At 45.2% G+C, this 18,893-nt stretch overlaps 1 protein-coding gene across 1 annotated transcript; it reads left to right on the forward strand.

The window, feature by feature from the left end:
* The first annotated feature begins 5,542 nt into the window (after positions 1–5,542).
* LOC142375371 (putative ribonuclease ZC3H12C) lies at positions 5,543–15,268 on the forward strand. The gene is made up of 6 exons (XM_075459372.1): positions 5,543–5,735; positions 6,872–7,281; positions 11,301–11,440; positions 13,053–13,287; positions 13,419–13,525; positions 14,036–15,268. The coding sequence occupies exons 2-6, from the start codon at positions 6,893–6,895 to the stop codon at positions 14,923–14,925; spliced, it is 1,761 nt and encodes a 586-aa protein (XP_075315487.1). The 5' UTR covers positions 5,543–5,735; positions 6,872–6,892; the 3' UTR covers positions 14,926–15,268.
* The last annotated feature ends 3,625 nt before the right edge of the window (positions 15,269–18,893 follow it).

Consider the following 18,893-nt stretch of genomic DNA (forward strand, 5'->3'; position numbering starts at 1 on the left):
AGTTTTGATGAGAACTAACAGGAGAGATCATATTTCTCCAGTTTTAGCTTCTCTTCATTGGCTCCCTGTTAAATTCAGAATAGAATTTAAGATTCTTCTCCTTACATATAAAGCTCTTAATGACCGAGCTCCATCATATCTTAAAGATCTCATTGTAAGATATTTTCCTAACAGAGCACTTCGTTCCCAAACTGCAGGTTTACTTGAGGTTCCCAGAGTTTCTAAAAGTAGAATGGGAGGCAGAGCTTTCAGTTATCAGGCCCCTCTCTGTGGAACCAGCTGCCAGTTTGGGAGGCAGAGCCTTCAGTTATCAGGCCCCTCTCTGAGGAACCAGCTGCCAGTTTGGGAGGCAGAGCCTTCGGTTATCAGGCCCCTCTCTGTGGAACCAGCTGCCAGTTTGGCTTCAGGAAGCAGACACCCTCTCTACCTTTAAGACCAGGCTTAAAACTTTCCTTTTTGATAAAGCTTATAGTTAGGGATGGCTCAGGTGACCCTGAAACAAGGTTTTTTTTAAAAATATTTTTTGGGGCTTTTTATGCCTTTAATTGATAGACAGTTGGATAGAGACAGGAAGCAGGGGGCAGAGAGAGGGGGCAAGACATGCAGCAAAGGGCCGTCCGGTGCGGGAGTTGAACCGGGGCCAGCTGCAGTGAGGACTGTAGCCTCTGTACATGGGGCGGCTGCTTAACCCACTACGCCACCGACCGCCCCGAAACATCCCATAGTTAAGCTGCTATAGGCCCAGACTGCTGGGGGGCCTCATCTGTCACACCTTTCCTCACTTTACTCTCCATGTACATATCAGCCTAAAGGTTAGCCTTTTATCTGCTGTCTATGTCATGCCTCTCTATTAGTCATGAAAGATCGCTCTTTTTATCATCTTACTTTTCCTTTTATCTCCCCTGGATCCTAGAACTCTCACTACCTCCAGGCACTCTCCTGTTCATGAGACATCAATTTAGCCACAGACATGCTATGGCAGTTTTACATGTTAACATCTGCAGTTTGTTGCCTAAATTTGATCAGGTAGAATTTTGGGTACACACTGTTAATCCTGATGTCTTAGCTATCTCTGAAACATGGTTTAAGAAAAGCGTTACAAACTCTGTCATCCTAACATTAGGTTACAATGTCTTTCGCCAGGATCGAGCCACTAAGGGTGGGGGAGTGGCTATCTTTGTAAAAGAACATTTGCAATGTTCTGTATCTTTGTCTAAAACTGTCCCGAAACAATTTTAATTGTTAGTTTTAAAACTGAAATGATCTCTCTTTCTGTTGCCGTTGGTTATAGACCACCCTCTGCCCCTGCTTTCATCACTCAGTGAACTTCTGGCTCCTCATATCTTTGTTTGTCCTTTTAGGTGATTTGAATTGGGACATGTTTAACCCTCCTGTCTTAGTTATGTAATTCGATGCTTTAAATCTCTTTCAAATTATATCTGGGACTGGATAGTGTAGTGGTAAGATTGCCCCCTTTCATGTGGGTGACCTGGGTTCATAATCCCCTGCATGAAAGGTATTACCTCCAGCAGGGGTCCTTAGGCAGGACCTGCTTACCTGTAAGTTGCTTTGGATGAAAGCATCTGCCAAATGTACTGCCATAAACATATCTAACCCTTTGAAATTTGAACGCTGCCACACTAACTGACCTTATTCCATCTAATTATCAATCCAGAGTCTTCAGTCAAGACCTGAGCAATCACTGCGCCTGCATTGCATGCATTCGCTCAGTCAAATGCCCACATATGATTATATGTGTGTGTTTGATATAAGAAGTTTGATATCCAGGCCTTTCTACATGATGTGGCAGCCGTGAACTGGGAGAGAATGAACCTCATCCCCTCTATGTACGATGCCTGGTCTTATTTTAAAGGTTCATTCGGCACTATTATTGATAAATATGCCCCACTGAAAAGATTCCGGACCAAGAATCACTATAGCCCCTGCTTCTCCCCTGACCTGGCTGATTTGATCCGTCATAAAAACGCCTTATAGCGGAGAGCCAGGTCCTCTCAGTCTCCTGTTGACTGGCTTGCCTTCAGGCAATGTAGAAATAAAACAACACAGGCAATTAGGTCAGCTAAAGTCAATCACTTCAAGGAGCACTTCTCATCGTGTGGCGCTGAGCCCAAAAAGTTCTGGAAAACAGTCAAGTGTATGGAAAATAAACTCACTTCCCCTCACCTACCCACCTCTTATGAAATTCGATGACATAATCGTCAGTGATAAATCACGCATGGCCTCGCTCCGTTCCCAACATTTTGTGAACTTATTGCAAGCCTTTACTGCCCCAGTTTCCAACACTGCTCCATCACACACCTCTCCTCCATCCAGTGATGTCAGCCTCTCCATTCAACCCCTTTCTGCCTCAGAAGTTTTGGAAGAACTTCTGGAATTTATCTGGACTCAGATAAATCTGCTGGCTCTGACGGGTTTGACCCCATGTTTGCTGGCCCCATTACATACTTGTTTAACTCGTCTGTCTGTTTTCCCTTCTGACTGGAAATGTGCCATGATCTTCCCTCTTTACAAACGAGGCTCTGGCTCTGATCCCAACTGCTACAGGCCTATATCCATACTGAATAAATAAAACTAAATAAAAAACATTATTGTGGTCATTAACTGGTGTTTCCCTGTTCCAACAGGTATCCTTTGAATGGTGTTACAGTGTTTGTTGTCCCCTCTTTTCTGTCCTCTCAAACTCCAGCTGGTCCAGCTGATTTTATTGGATTAAGATTGTGAATGGGATTGTAATTGGCTTGAATTGGACTGTATTTTTGAAGTGCTTTGAGATGACATTTGTTTGGATTTGACGCTACATAAATAAAACTGAACTGAACTGTGTTTAACTGAATTCTAATCAATGAATTCTCCTGACTCTGTCTCTGGCATTCTCGTTTATTTTAGGTCCTCACTTAAATCTCTTCCCACACCAACTTCTTGAAAATATCAAACACTTGATACTCAGTTGGACTCAGGGACATGAGCCTCACAAATCATTGTTGACGAGCATCATTTTTCTTCAGACCCAGACCATTTGTCTGAAAGTCAGGCAAACCATGGACTTGGCTTTAACACAGTAAATTCAGAGGGTGTGTTCTTTCCTTGTTTCCTTGTCCATGTTTCTCGTGTTTCTTACATTATTTCCTGATTTAAAAAAAATCTTACTAACCAAGTGGAAACAACAGTACCGGTTAGGAGATGAGTGATTGGCACCAAAGGTAAATCAAACTTGTTTGAATGCATAAACTTTGTTTGCTTCTGATTTGGATCTTGAGATCATATTATTTGATCACTTGGAATTACCTTAAGTTGTCTGACACCATTAAACCAAACCACAAACAAACACATTAATCTTCCTTTGATTACATAAATCATTCTTAAGAAAAAGAACCAGTGTTTTCCCAAAAATACACAGTTGTGTAGGTGGAGTGGGGTAAAGGAAAAAGTTCTGCAAGAGTGAACTGAAAAAAGTGAAAAGTGAAAGCCCCGAGCAGAGTGGAAATAAAGTGTTGCAGTGTTTCACACTCTGGGTGGAACCACCAGTAGACTTCCCCAGCCACCTACGCTGCATACACAACTCTTTTGTAAATATCTTAGGCAACAAACTTGAGAGGACTGCCTGTGCACCTCTAAAGTGAGGATGGTGTGACTTAAAGAGCAGAATCCAGATTCATACGATGCTGACGCTTTGCTTTGTGGTAAGACATATTGCATCACTTCCTGTTACCTTGTTTGTGTACTGTGGAATTTCTTGCCCCGTTTGGACTACTGATAATCACTTTATTTCTCCCTGTAACTTCGGACGCTCTCCGCCAGGTGGATTCCCCCTGAGTGTCCGCACCGCAGGGAGCTGAACACGGCGGGATGGCTCCGGCTGATTTCCCCAGAGAGGAGGCAGGCGGACAGGGAGACACAGACACAAGACCGCGGGTCTCTCTGCTTCCTCTGTCCCCGGTGGTGTGAGCTGCTGCTGCTGAGGGCAACACACGCACTTCGTACATCTACTCGCAATAAAAACTGCACTGAACCCAACGTTTTATATTTCCAAGCGACGTCCCGCGGCACACATCGAAATTTGCCGTGAAGAAGCTGTCCAGGTCTGGCAAACTGCTGGCTTCGCTACTAGAACTACTGGGGGTTGTTCCAGCAGCTGGCACTCGTGACGTCACGCACCTGTCGTTCCAGTTTGCCAAATTCGAGTCAAATGTGGTGATAGTTTATTGGGCCTAATCAGGACTATCCAGGGGCCTAAAATTATTTTAAAATCATAAAAAAATTCCATGCTATATAAGGAATCGATCTGCTATTTCAGTTTTGTGCAAAAAAATCACCTTTCTGTAGGCCTTTAAAGGGCAACCCTGTCTTGTAGAGCGATGTAGGCAAACGTATTCTGAGTTTGTGGCATTCGTCCTGACCATGGCCTGAGGAGAAGCATATAATAGCCTAACCCATGAAACAAAGTTTTTCCCAAAACCAAATTTCCCCAAAATAAAAAAAAAGATAATCCCACTCTACCCTGTCAAATGCCTTCTCTGCGTCCAGAGCTACTGGGAGAGCAATTGGAGGAGGATTAAAAACCACATTAAACACCATTCTAAGATTAAAAAAGGAGTGTCTATTACAAATAAACCCAATTTGATCCAAAGATTTAATTTAAGACCACAACACATGTTTACTGTTGACTGCTGGCTGCACTGGACTCGACACGCAACGTTGCTGGTGACGTCATTCGTGCCCACTGGAATCGATAAGGGAATCGTTTGCAAAATCGCCAAACGAGTCCAAGGAATTGAAACACAACAAGAACCGGTTTTCGATTCCCATCCCTATCTGGGACTGATTAGTAACCCTGATCTGAAGATAGCTGCCACTCCTCCTCCTCTGCCTGTGGTTCCAGGAACGTGAACATTTAAACAGTCAGAGGGAGTTGATTCATTAATGCTAACATGATGCTAACATGATGCTCCTGCTGCAGCCAGGTTTCTGTAAGACTAAATATATCAATATGATATGCCTCTAATGCCCCGTTTCTGAATGTAGAGCTGCCCATTACATCAGTGATAACAGTGGGAAGGATTCCATTAATCCTCTCTGCTGAAAATAATTCCAGGTTTCTGACTTTGTTTTCATTCTCGTCTCTGACACCTTCTTACTGCCCCCATGTTGAAAGACAGCAATCTGTGTCTGGGTGACGGCCAACGTGTGGGCTGTCAGTGTCACAACTAAGACTTTCCACTTATCAGCCAGTAAGACTAGTATTTCACCTGACAAACCTAGGATTTAAGAGAACTCAGCTAAAGTCTCACACTGTTGGATGTTGGAAACTCTCAGGTAAATGAAAATGAAATGCCTAAAAGATGAATAAAACTTCATTATTATCCTTTGCAGGGTTTCTGAAGCCACACAGATTGTTGCTGCATCTATTCCACCTCACCAGGAAGTGCTCAGGGACAGCACAAAGAAAAACACAAGAAAAAGAAAGAAAGGGGAGGGAGGGAGGGAGGGAGGAATCCCAGCTCCTCGATCCAGGATCACTCATGGCTCATTTTGAGGAAGTAGTTGACACAAATTTTCACAGCGCTGTCTTTCTTGCTGGCTGGAGTCCTTTCTTTTTTTCTCAGCAGCACTCCCTTCCTCTAAGCAACACAGAGCGGTGTGTTCGCCAGAGACTGACGGACCAACACACACAGCCAGGAGATGGGACTCGTGCTGCCATCCTCCACTTTCTGAAGGTGTAAGTTCAAAATAACACAAACTTTTAGTCATGTGACAGTCTTTTCTGCGTGAGTGTGAACTCTCTTCCTCTTGTCTTGTTAAAGCTCGTCTTAGACGGTAAGTGATAGGCTGTTATTGGGGTCAGGCTGTGATCTGTGTTGAGTTCAACGCTAGAAAGAGCAAATATTGTCAGACAAGAAAAGCAAACAAGCAGACTCGATGATACTCTCCAATGTCAGAGTAGACAATGAGTCTAAGAGACTATTTGAACTTCAAATGAGCAGCAGAGGATGTGGTTTGGTGCATGTTGGAGCAAAGCTGCACATGTCATAGCACATGTCAGATAAAAACACCTTCAACTTCAAATCTAAGTGCAGGCTACCTGTTTATTCACTTTCTCTTTCTAAGATATTGCATTTAACAAACAAACAAACCCTGACTTCCTTGTTTTTTCCTCAGTCTTCAGATCTCACGGTACGATGTAAAACATTTTATCATGCCATCTGGCAGGGCAAGGCTGCACAGTGATATAAGCTTCAAAGAATGATGGCCATGTTTTTTCTGGAAATGATAAGACAGATCAATGGAAAGAATTGTATCTTGACGGCACATCTCATGAGGCGGAGTTCTTGACAGGTTTTGTGTTTTAAATGGTTTCTTTTGTAAGAGGATCTTAAAAGTTTTGAACTTCTAATATCTGTACTGTGGGAGGGAAAACTGAAGGGTGATGGATGAGTCATTCAGCAGCTTTCATCGGTGTAATGCTTCTTTGAGCTCGAGGCTCAGGGGGTTCCCACAGAGTTTAATAACACCATGTGGAGTGGGGCTGAGGCTCCAAACATTAATGCCCATTCACTTGTGTTTGGGTTGCTAATCTCAGTGACTGAAGGGGTGAAATCAGGCCAGGCATCACTGCCAACTCTTTGCTTCCTCTCTTGGAATGAGCGGGGCTTTCTTAACCAGGGTGACGTCAGCTGGTGTTTGCGCTTGCGTTGACAGTCATGAGGCAGTGGTAACCAGAGCAGATTCTATCAGCGCACACCAGACCACATCGTTTTTTCTGGAAACCCCAGTGAGACCGCAGCTGTGCTTCCTGTGTTTACACTGAGTCTGCATCCCCTTTGTGACACCTGTCAACTGTTCCAAAACACAGGTTGTTACTGTGGAGACGCCGATGAGCCAGAATAAGGAGGCAAGAAGTGCGACTGCCGAGTCAGAAAGTCCTGAGAAGAGCGAGGAGAGGAGACCCTCTGACTTCCTGTCAGCCATGGACCAGCAGCAGCACACCAAAGTGGAGCGATTCCTCAAGTTAGGATACTCTCACAGCGACATTGTACGGGTGCTGGAGAGCCTCCATGAAGACGCCCAGACTAATGACATACTGGAGGAGCTGATCAAAACCTGCCACACCCGCACCTACAGCAACAGGAGTGTCCCAAACAGCCCCAAGCTGGTGCCCAGAGGCTGCAGCCCCGGGCCCAGCAAAGCCAGAGCAGGAGCCGACAGGGAGCCAGCGGCTGGCTTCAGACCTGTGGTGATAGATGGCAGCAACGTGGCCATGAGGTGAGCCCACTTAACTTCTCTGTCATTAACAACACTTGTATTATATCTCTGTGTTTGCATCTTTAAGCTAAGTGTAATGTAACATGAAGCACTCAACAAACAACACAACTGTCTGCTAAATGTACTTGGATAATGGATACATGTCCTACAGACAAATGTAGTGTAGTAAACGGTGCCGTGTATGCATCCTGAATCTTGTTTAAGTACAATAAAGCAGAGGAATCCAAACAGTGCAGTACTTCCACAGTCCAGCCAGCATTTCATTTTGAGCCAAACTAAGCAACCAAACAACAAAAAGCTGAAAAAGCTTCAACTTAATTTAACTGTGAAGATTTTTCTCGCTTCACTTCCTGGAAAAAAACCTGTTGAGGAATTTAAATAGCTTTAAATAGCAGGAGGCTACTGTTTCATACTCAGAATCCCAAGAAAGAACATAATCCTCCTCTTTCTGTTTGGAAATGGTTTTAGTTTATATATCATGTTTGTTTGTGTGTGTCGAACCTTGTCTCAGTTGATAGATTTGATCAGACCACACTTCCTCTTTGCAGATGGTGGAAGTGAAAACACGATCTATGGACAGACTTCTCTTTCTTGTCGACTCATTTCAGGAGAGGCAGCGTGACACGTGCTTTTGCTTGTACCTTAGCTCTGAGCTGTGTGACCGTTGTATTCAGCTCTGCTGGGCCTGTTTACCATGTGTACTGAAAAGAAAAGTTATGCAGTCAGTTCTTTTTTTCAGCCTGAGACTTGGAATTGGCTCTTTATTTTTTCAAGCTACGTTGCAGCTCAGGTCTGCTGGAAGGGAAAGGGCCAGAAAGGTGTGGGAACTGCGGGTGAGAAAAGGAACAAATGATGCTGGGGATTATGCAAACGATGCATGTCAGTAACAGAAACACCACGCAGACATTAAGTTATCTTTTGTCAGGTGTGACCTGTAATACGTGTAGCTCTACATTGAGGACTGCTGCATCATATGATCACATGGTTAACTCTCGGTCGGACCTAAATTGGTGGACAAGGAAGTTCTGAGTCAAAAGTAGCTCAGACAGATAACATTGTGAGTGGGTGGAGGAAATGGTTTGAATTTAAAATGCAAAACAAAAGAGATGTTTTCACAACTCATATTCCTGTAAGGACATGACGTGAAAGAGTAAGAGAGATGGAGTATTTACTGTCACACCTTTTTCCAGGCAGGGCAGCATGACAGCCGGCTCAGGCTTGTTACACAGAGGCATCCGAATCTGAAACACACATTTTCAGCTTCACTTTTACTCCTGACCTCTCACTTTGAAGCTCTGTAACTTTTTCTTCCTGATGAGTTTAGAAAGTTTTTTTTATAGGGGTCCTGATAAATACAGTATTTCACTTGCATGAAATCAGATGGCTAATGAGAGACATGATGAACTCTAGCCCCTCATAAGGCTAAACATTTCCCAGTAATGTCTTTTCAATCTCAAGGCCTCTAAAGTGATACTTAAACATGATTAAGGATTGGACTAAATCTTATTTCTATTTTTAAAAGAAGCACTAGCACACTGATCAGGAGTCAATCTAGCAAATGAAACCAAAATGAATTGTGGGAAAAATGATTTGCCTTGAAAGTTTATTGTAGCCAGAGATGTTTTGGAGCCAGCGCCAGGCGGTGATACTGTCCACAAGACATTTCTTCACCTGTGTCCACCTGTGTCCACCTGTGCCCACCTGTGCCCACCTGTGTAATGTGATATAATGTTAGTCCTGTTCTAATGCAAATACAATTAGTTTAAGCATATTTCTATCGTGCCAAAACACTGAGCCCCACACTGCCTCCGATGCATTTATCAGTGTGTGTGCCAGAGAGACAGCACGGAGCCTGTGAGGCTGTATAGATGTGAACATAGCTTGAAATGTATCAGTGTTTCCATGTGATTGCTTAGCTAATGGAGTCCATTAAAAATCAAAAATAAACCAGATGCTAATGTGGAACTGTCTTACAGTATTGACTGGATTTGAGCAAGAGTTACAGGCCCTGCATTGCGAGTTTAAACTATCAATGAAACATCCCTTAGGGACCTTAATGACCTATCAGCGAAGTTACACAAGATAAGGTTATTCAAAAATAGTAAGCTTTATCGTTCTATACAAAGCCTCTCACCACTTCCTGCTCATGAAAAGTAGGGGAACTCCTGCAGGTGTGTGCATGTGTGCACTTTCTCCTGCAGGCAAAACAATCCAGTTTGCTTCTTCAGAAGCTCTTGAGTACGTTCTGGTCATACAGGTTTTACAGCAGGTTTGGATGACGGAGAACAGATGTTCTGTGTCTTTGCAAGTTAGTGTGCTAATGTTTCAGGTTTTCCACTGCCATTTATTATAACATTTTAAATCCTAGACACAAGTTGAAAAGGCATATTGACCAGTCAATCCAGTTAGATAGACATGTAAAAGCTTTCTTCTGTTTTCTAGAATCAAACCACAAAATGTTACGCTCACTTTGAGCCTTGGATTATTTCAGATGGTAGGATCACGGGGACAGACAAACCCCTCCGCAACATTAAGATGGTGATTCTATGTAGAGAGTAAGGTGCTGGGGATGGGCGAGATTCGGCTCAGGATTCTGAAGACCATGGACATTGTGTGGCTGTTTTGGCCAATATGTCTCTTCAATGTCACATGGAGGCCTGGGAAAACACCTGTGGAGTGTCAGGTGAGGGAGGTGGTTTCCATTTCTAAGAAGGGGGGTTGGAGAGTGTGTTCCAACTACATACCAACCACTACTCAGCCTTCCTGGGAAAGTTTTCTCCAGGGTGTTGAGGAGAAGGCTCTGACCAACTGTCAAACCTTGGATTCAGGAGGAGCAGTGCGTTTTTCGCTCAGGTGGTGGAACAGTGGACCAGATCTTCACCATCACCCACTTACTGAGGGACTCATGGGAAATGGAGTCATGGGAGTTTGACCATCCAGTCTTCATGTGTTTTGTGAACTTGGAGAAGGCTTACGATTGTGGCCTCCAAGGTTGTTGTTATAAGTACGGGGGGCGGCCGTGAATCAGTGGTTAGAGTCGGTCATCCAATAACTGGTTGGCGGTTCGAATCCCACTCTCACCACTCAAAAAGATTGAGATCCACGGCTGAGGTGCCCTTGAGCAAGGCACCATGCACCCCGGGCGCTGTGAATGGCTGCCCACCGCTCCAGGTTGGCATCTGTCTCTATGTGCATGAGTGTGTCAACAGGTGCCGACCTGGCTGGGTTAAAAGCCGAGGCCAAATTTCATTTGCATGACCAATAAATAAATCTGATCTTCCTGGATTTGCTTTTGTGGATGTTCGCTCCATGTATGATCAAAGTAAGAGCTGTGTCACCATTCTTGGCACAGAGTTGAGCTCGTGTTGGACTCCACCAGGGCTAAGTATCTCTGGATCTGGTTCTCAGTGATGGTGAGTTGGAGTCAGAGATGGACAGACGGATCGGGGCTTCTTCAGCAGTAATGAGGGCGCTGAGCTGTCCAACTGGCAGGAGGACCCGGGCCAGTCCCATAAAACACTGGAGGGATTCCATATCCCATCCAGCCTGGCTAACCTGGGAATCCCCTAAGAGGAGCTGCAGAGTGTAGCTGGGTTGTTTGGGATGTTTGGGTTTCCCTCCCGAACCTGTCGCCTCCACGACACGAGCTCTGATAGGTGGGAGATAATGGATGGATGGATAACAACTGGCAGATGCAGTGTTTTTTTCTTTCTTTCTTTTTTTCAGCCCAAGGTGCTAACTTTCTGAATGAGAACCATTTCCACAGTTTTAAAAGGCATCTTTGATTAAAATGCATTAAAAAGAAATAAATGAACCCTCGGATTTGTCCCTTTTAACACTTCTAAGCAAGAAGTGAGAAGTCTCAGTTCTGTGTCAGATGACTCATTCATGTGTTTTTGAGAACTTGCAACACCATCAATTTCCTGAAAATGGAAAAAGAGCTGTATCTGCAAAATGTGAATGGAAATGCAAAAGATGACATTTTTTTTTATTGTGGACTGACATTTGTGTCTTTGCAGCCATGGTGACAAGAAGGTGTTTTCATGCCAGGGCCTCCAGTTGGCAGTGAACTGGTTCTGGGACAAAGGTCTGCGCGACATCACAGTGTTTGTTCCCCTGTGGAGGAAGGAGCTGCCACGGCCCGACGCCCCCATCACAGGTGAGGTCACCTGACCGTGCTGCAGCCCCACCATCCACTCATTCCCACCTGGAGGGAAGTCAGCCAAAGGGAGAGGTCACCTGTCATTTTTCTTTGCTCAGAGTAAAGGAAGGTCTCTGGTGACTTTGACACTTCAGCACTGCTGCTGCTGATGACTCGAGTTGAATGCTTATTTGAATTCACTGACACTAAACCCTTCTCACTGTTACCCTTCATAGGGAACATGCTGAATCCCATGTATAACAGGAATATATGCTTGAAGTCTAGAATGAAATGAGCTGTGAGAAGGTGTGAATGAAAGGGGCTTTAATTGTGAAGCATTTTGAGAGGACTTGTGTTGTCTTATATAAATACAATTCATTTACTTCTATTTCAAAGCTGCATTTGTTCATCTTATTCAAAGTCGTTTAGTTTACTCGGGCACGGAACTGAAATTCTCATCCCTTCGACCTGGTTGTTTTCATCCTGTTTGGCAGCTGCAGACCATTTAGACTGATAATGGCTAATCAGCTGAATTCCAGGGGTTAATGGAGACCTCATAAACACTGAGTATCACTGACTGAAATCCAGTGTCAGAATCACAATCAGCTTTATTTTGCTAAGTACGGAGTCACGTACAAGGAATTCTTTGTCGGCAGTTGTTGTCTCTCACATGCACGTGTCATAAATAATGTTAAGCTTTTTGTCTTTTTAATTGTTCAATAAGGTGACTGCTGTGGGGGCATGTTGTTCATGACTGCTAAAATGAGCTTTTATAGCTTACTCATCAGCTGCTGTTGTAGAGTTACTGTCAGAGTGAGTAGTTTTTCCCAGTGAGATGAAATGGACCACAGTGTGCAGGTCAGCTGCTTCAGAAGGTAAAACCACAGAACAGCTGTATTACAGCATCTGGCTCCTTAAACACCGTGCTTCCATGACAAGTCAAAATGGCAGCTGTGGAAAGGCATCACATAGACACAATGATCTTATTTATCAAAGCAGCAGCAGAAAGGAGTTTTTTTACAGTGTGTAATCAAATGATTATGTCCCTGTGCTGCTTCCTCAACACATTCCTACATTAACCATCGGACCCGTTTGTGAACAGGGAATTCTCTTATTGCTGGTACATTTGTGTCCTGTTTCTGTTCTCAGTTAGGTTATTAACTTCAGGAACACAAACAAGAAAAGCAAAGCATTTCACCTGGGATTTTCTAACATTCTGAATTGTTTAAATGTGGTAGTCTAGCTCTTTTATAGAGGCACACAGCCACACTTTCTTATCTCTGTGTAGGTGCAACAGCACATGCATTTTCTGGCTGATGGAACCTTTCATGACTTGTCTTTAAAAACAAGAAAATGCTACATTTACTGCGCAGCTTAAAGGAGACATTGTAACGGCAGCACCAAAATGAGCATTAGTGACAGTTCTACCCTGAACTGCTTTAAAAGCTCTGACTGAAAACTGTGGTGCACCTGGAAATTTCCCTGGGCTTAAATCACTTGAACCAAGTGAACGATGACTCAGTCAGGTTGAGCGAAACTTACCATCATAGAAATAACAAGAATTAGATGACAGCTGTGCTGCCATGCTGTAAAGCATTATCCTAAACACCACCACTTATCTGTCCTGTAGATCAACATTTTCTCCATGAGCTGGAGAGAAGGAAGATCCTGGTGTACACGCCGTCCCGCTGCGTGAATGGGAAGAGGGTGGTGTGCTACGATGATCGCTACATCATCAAGCTGGCGTTCGACTCAGATGGAATCATCGTGTCCAACGACAACTACCGGGACCTGCAGACAGAGAATCCACAGTGGAAGAAGTTCATAGAGGAGAGGCTCCTGATGTACACTTTTGCCAATGACAAGTAAGTCTTCTTGTGTGCAGAGACGTGAACAGATTCTGAAGGGAAATGAAGGTTTATTTTCTTGCTGCATTATTGCTTTGTGTACTCAGCTCATATCACCTTGGCTTAAGCATATCTTTGTGCTGGCACAGGTTCATGCCTCCAGATGATCCTCTGGGTAGAAATGGTCCCACTATTGATGATTTTCTCCGGAAGAAGCCATGGCTCCCAGAAAATAAGCTGCAGCACTGTCCATACGGTTGGTTCATATTTTTGTTTTTTCACTTTCTTGGGCCTTCCTTCGAAGCTGACAACAAGAAGCAGTAGAAAGATACTAGAACAACTTCATCTAAACAGAAGTTTGTTCATAAATTGCTGAGTGGAACATTTCTGAGAAACATGCTCAATCACCAGGGGTGCATACTTAGAACACATTTTCCCACACATACACTTGAGTAAATCACTGATCCAAAGCAATAAAAACAACATCCATGTTTTCATAGTCGCTTTGAGTGTCAGTACAAACTGCTCCAGATATGAAACCTGTGGATCCAGGCAAAGATACAAACAGCTCTGACACAGCTACACAAATACAGAATTGTGAATCAGGCTGGAACGTGTCATTTTCTATTGGGCCTCACAGCTGCAAAGAAAGCTGGATGTAACAGGAGTTTAGGCTTTACCACACGCTTAAATATGCACACATCTTGTGTTGACCAAAAATAAACTCTTAATTCAAGTTTTATATCACTGCATTTGCTTCCTTCAGGTAAGAAATGTACTTATGGAGTAAAGTGCAAGTTCTACCATCCAGAGAGGGCCAACCAATCCGCGTTGTCTGTGGCTGATGAACTGAGGGCTCTGGGAGACAGGGCCAAGAACTTATCATCCGCCGCATATCAGCCCGAGCACTCATTCACCTCATCTACTCCTCCACCCCAGAGCTCAGATGACCTGTCTCCCCAAGTCTCACCAAGTGACCCATCTTCCTGTCAGGGGGACACCGGCAGCCTCAGAGGCCCGGCAAACAGAAGTCTCCATTACTGCCCGAGTCCTGATGGAGACGAAGCCTTCAGCTCCATGGAGAACTCTTTGTCCAACCTCTACATCCAAGACATGGCGCACAGCATGGAGTCGCCTCTGCAGAGCTACAGCAGTGGAGTGGGCAGCTACAGTCTGAGCCACGGCGACTTCTTCTCTGGTTCATACAGCGGGAACAACCAGAGGCTCTCCCTGAGCGGACAAGGTTACAACCCTCATCACAATGGTTCGGTGTCCTGTGAGTGTCACATGTGCAGCCACTGCAGGTGTGGTCACCAGCACATCACCAATCATCAGCAAATATGGAGCTCCTGTCCAGGTTTGCATCCATATAACAAGGAGCACCCTACTCATCTGTCAGAGAAACAGTATTTCAGACAGCCTTCACAAAGACAGACCCACAGCTTGCCCAGGGACCCATGGGTGCAGGGCACCAAGCTGGGCGGCCAGGCCGAGAGCCTCCCCAGCGAGCAGAGGAAGGGCCTGAGGAGCCAGCTGAGCACTCTGTTTCCTCTGAGCATGGTGGAGCGAGTCATGGATGCTCACCCCCACGTCTCCAACATGTCTGAACTCATTTCTCTCATCCAGCGCTACCGGAGCAGCCACATCTGCTTCTAGACTGCAAAAACCTTTTTGGTCTACACAAACTGAGTTCACATCCCAGAAATAATGTGAAAACTGAAAGAAAGTGAACATTTCTCAAAAGGACTGAATTTTTATTTTTGTTACAAATCATACTGTGGCATAAACCAATCACCTTGCTTGAACTCATTACAGACTCCATTTTAAGCATTAAATTGACTCGATCTGATGAAGTCTACTGTGTGTCACAGACTGATGCTATTTCTTTATCCTAGAGTGAAAGTGCAGTGCACTTCACTCCATTCAGCTACTTATTGTGGCACTGACAAATATCTTAATAAAGCAACATGTGTTGTTTTTCCATGTTGCCTCAAAGTGAGGAACACTATATTCTCTACTTTTGTGAAGAATTTTACTGATATAGTTTTAATATCAGTTCTGAAGCCTTGTGTTTTTGTGCACCTGTGAATAAAAGCACTTAAACAACTCAGTTTAACTTTGTGCTGTGCATACAGAGGGTATACACTTTTCACTGTTCAATCAAGACAGACACAGATTCTCCCAAAGAACTTGAATAGAATAATGCATGTGATGTCATCAGACATGTGACTGTACTCGGTTATGCTAAATGAAGGGCAAAAAGACAGCTGGCCAATGGCCATGGAAGGTTTAACCAGCTGGAAAACAGAAAACACATGTGAAATGGTGTAGATCTGCTGTACTCTTGACTATACCTACAGATTTAGAGAGAAGCTGGGTTTTCTAAAATTTTTACTTCACATCCAGCCAATAAATTGTAAAGTTTTGATAAATTGTTTTTAATAATATTTGAAAGGATAAATTAAAGAAAGAGGGGGAGCCATGGAGCCTCTAAACCAGGGGCGATGGGCCAGGGCTCCACTGGGCAGAGACGAGCTTAGGACCATAAACCCCATGTGCCTGAGGACCACAACTCCACCCGGTAGAGAGGACAGGGCCACCCCACACAGCTGCCCCCAGCGAGCCAGCACCCGCCCTGGCATCCAAGGTAAAGTTGCACTGGGAACCCAGATGTTCCCGCCAGCGAGGGTAGCAGGGAGGAGTGGGAGGGAATGAGGAGGAGGCGAGCTGTTAAAAAATCCCATTTCTTTCCGTGGATTAACCCTTCTCAGTGTGCGCCTCACCTCGTGCACTCCCACCGAGAGGGTGGGGCCGCTGGGGGCAACGCGGCTCCTCCTGGCGAAGCGGGTGAAGAAGAGGTTTGTAGTTGGTGAGGTGCTGGACTGCCATCCATGCCTGTCTGCTGTCGTTGCTGTCGATCCTCCTCCTGAAATCCTCCTTGGCCTTCCTGATGCCTCTCATCAGGTTGGCGAGGGCTGTTCTGTAGAGAGCCCCGTCGCCAGCTTTGAAGGCGGCGTTTCTCTCCTTCAGCAGCTACTTCACCTCTCTGGTCATCCAGGGTTTCTGGTTGGGGTAGACCCAAATGCATTTCTCCACTGTGACCGTGTCCACACAGTTCTTTATGTAACACAGTACAGTGTCCGTAAACACATTCAGGTCCTCGTCTTCAAAGATGTCCCAGTCAGTGCTGTTAAAACAGTCCTGCAGCTGCTGAGTAGCACCATCTGGCCACGTTCTGACGGTCTTAATGGTGGAGGGGGTGGATTTTCGGAGAGGGGTGTATGCAGGGATGAGTTGTAGGAAGATGTGGTCTGACTTGCCTAAGTGTGGTGCAGGTCTCGCCTGCGTCTGGGTCTGGGATGGATGGACGTAGCCATGTTTCGGTGATGAGTAGGACACAACAGTTTCTGGTGAAGATGTCCGAGCCCCACTGGAGTCTCAGCTCGTCCATTTTGTTGGCGAGGGACCTTACATTTGCGAGGGAAAGGCTGGGAAGCGGTGGTTTGTGTGGCCGCTTTCTGCTTGCGCTCCCTGCGCCGTCTCTGCTTCCTCGTTGGTATCGTGATCCACGGAGAGCCGGCATCCCTTGTTATGAACTCCGGGATGTTGTATGAACGAGAGGAGTCCACTGTAATACTCACCTCGCATGAAACTCAGATTTTTAACAGATCGTGTCGGCTATAGGTGAAGTTAGCTCGACAAAAAGCAGTTAAAATGAATAGGACGTACATAAAAAAGCACAGGAAGTGAGCGGACAGAGCCGCTGCGTCTACACGCGCCGCCATCTTGAAACAACAATTCCAATTTCAGTTTTAACAAACTGTAACACGGCTAACCCAAGTCATTGAGGGGGAATAACCCATCGGCAGTTATTCGTGCAGAACGACTGAGGTGGAAGTCCGACAGGAAGTTTATATATACGTTTTAAGCATACACAAACAGTCATGTGCCACAAAACACCATCTGGGTGGCAAACGGACTTGGTTAAACCATGTTAGTTCACCGCTACTGAGAAGTCAAGTGTCAGCTGCACTGGTGGAGTCACCGGAGGTCGCTGGCATATGTCGGTCAATAAAGCTGAGAGCCTCCGATGGCTCGGTGAAGCTCACCTTCTGGTTGTCCCACATGAAAACCAGATGGGCGGGATGGTAGAGACGGTAGGTGATGTTAGCCTGGTGAAGTCTGCGTTTCACGCCGGTAAACGCGGTGCGGAGCCGGGCTACCTCCGGGCTACCTCAGGGCTGACATCGGGGAAAAAAGTGAATCCGCTTGTCTCGGTACAAAATTGGCCCCTCATGGCGGCTGACGAGACGCAGCACCAATTTGCGTACTCTAGCTATGCATCCGAACCAGAAGTGGTCTTGGCCTGGTGTCAGCTGGTGGTTTGGGTCCAGCGGTTCGGTGGACGTGGTCAATGATAATGGGCATTTCAAACTTCACAGAGGAGGTTACACACAAAAGCAGCTGATTTAGGCATCTCCACAGATTCCGGCAGGCCAATAATGCGGATATTATCTCTTCGTGTGTAATTGCTCGGGTAGTCAAGTTGTTTCTTCATGGCCTCGTTTTCCTTCGTTAGCCGAGCAACCGTCTCACCTAGCCCCGTGAGCTGGTCACAAGTGTTGGTTAGGAACTCCTCTACATCTTGAATCTTTTTTCCGTGAACATCAAACGTCCGCTGTAGAGCTGAAATAGCAGCGCCACACTCTTTCTGAAAGTTTGCAAGTGACTCGAGGTTCTCGTTTTTCAATTTGTCAATGGCGGCTTGAAAATCAGCAGCGGCATGACCGTGGGTGAGGGGGAGCACAAGCTAGGTTGGTTAGCTAGCTTAGCCATGGAATCGAAGTCAGCCGTGGAGTGCGTATCTTTAGTCTTCTGTCTCATTTCTGGCCTATTTCCAGACTCTCAAGTCTCTTCCAACTTTGGGGTAAAGAAAACTTGGTCGAAAGTTTGCAAAAGCACCAATAAAATGTATTTCAGCAGGAGCTGTGAGGAGACCGTCTCAGACATCCCAAGTTCCAAAAACTCATTTCAGGGAGATGACTCAGTCTCCTCTCCTCTCCTCTCCACTCCACCACCACCCTGCTCATTTTAAGGACTCTCATACAGTTAGAATATGCCTGTTCAGTTAGTCACACTGTTTGTGTTTAGAGAGGGAATGTTAAGGTAGTTTAGCAAATGTTCTTATTTGCCATGTTAATTGTGCATCTGTGATGACACTTCGCCATTGTGTGTGGTACACTAAGTGTATCAGCTTTTGCTGGTGTGCCTGAAGATGTAGTGGAGCGTACTTTCCTGTGACTGCACAAGTCAGGTTGTCATCCTTATCAGTTGTGATAAGCAACTGCTGCCTCACACTCAGCAGTACAGTCTAAGGGCACATTTTTTTCCAGCCAGGTGGTTCAGTGGTGCAGCATACTCAGCACAAACTGTCTGCAATATGTGTACAGACCCACAAAAGCCCAACCCCCCAGAAGGAGTGTGAGGGGTTGGCCAGTTCCTCACCTTGTCTGTATTGTGTGGATCAGGCTGGAGTCACTTTCAAAGTGATCCTTTTTGGGACTGAGTTTCAGGCCATCTTAAACCTGTTTAAGACCTCCTCCAAGTGCATCAGGTGGTCCTTA

The sequence above is a fragment of the Odontesthes bonariensis genome, chromosome 24, assembly GCF_027942865.1.
Source record: "Odontesthes bonariensis isolate fOdoBon6 chromosome 24, fOdoBon6.hap1, whole genome shotgun sequence".
Lineage (NCBI taxonomy): Eukaryota > Metazoa > Chordata > Actinopteri > Atheriniformes > Atherinopsidae > Odontesthes > Odontesthes bonariensis.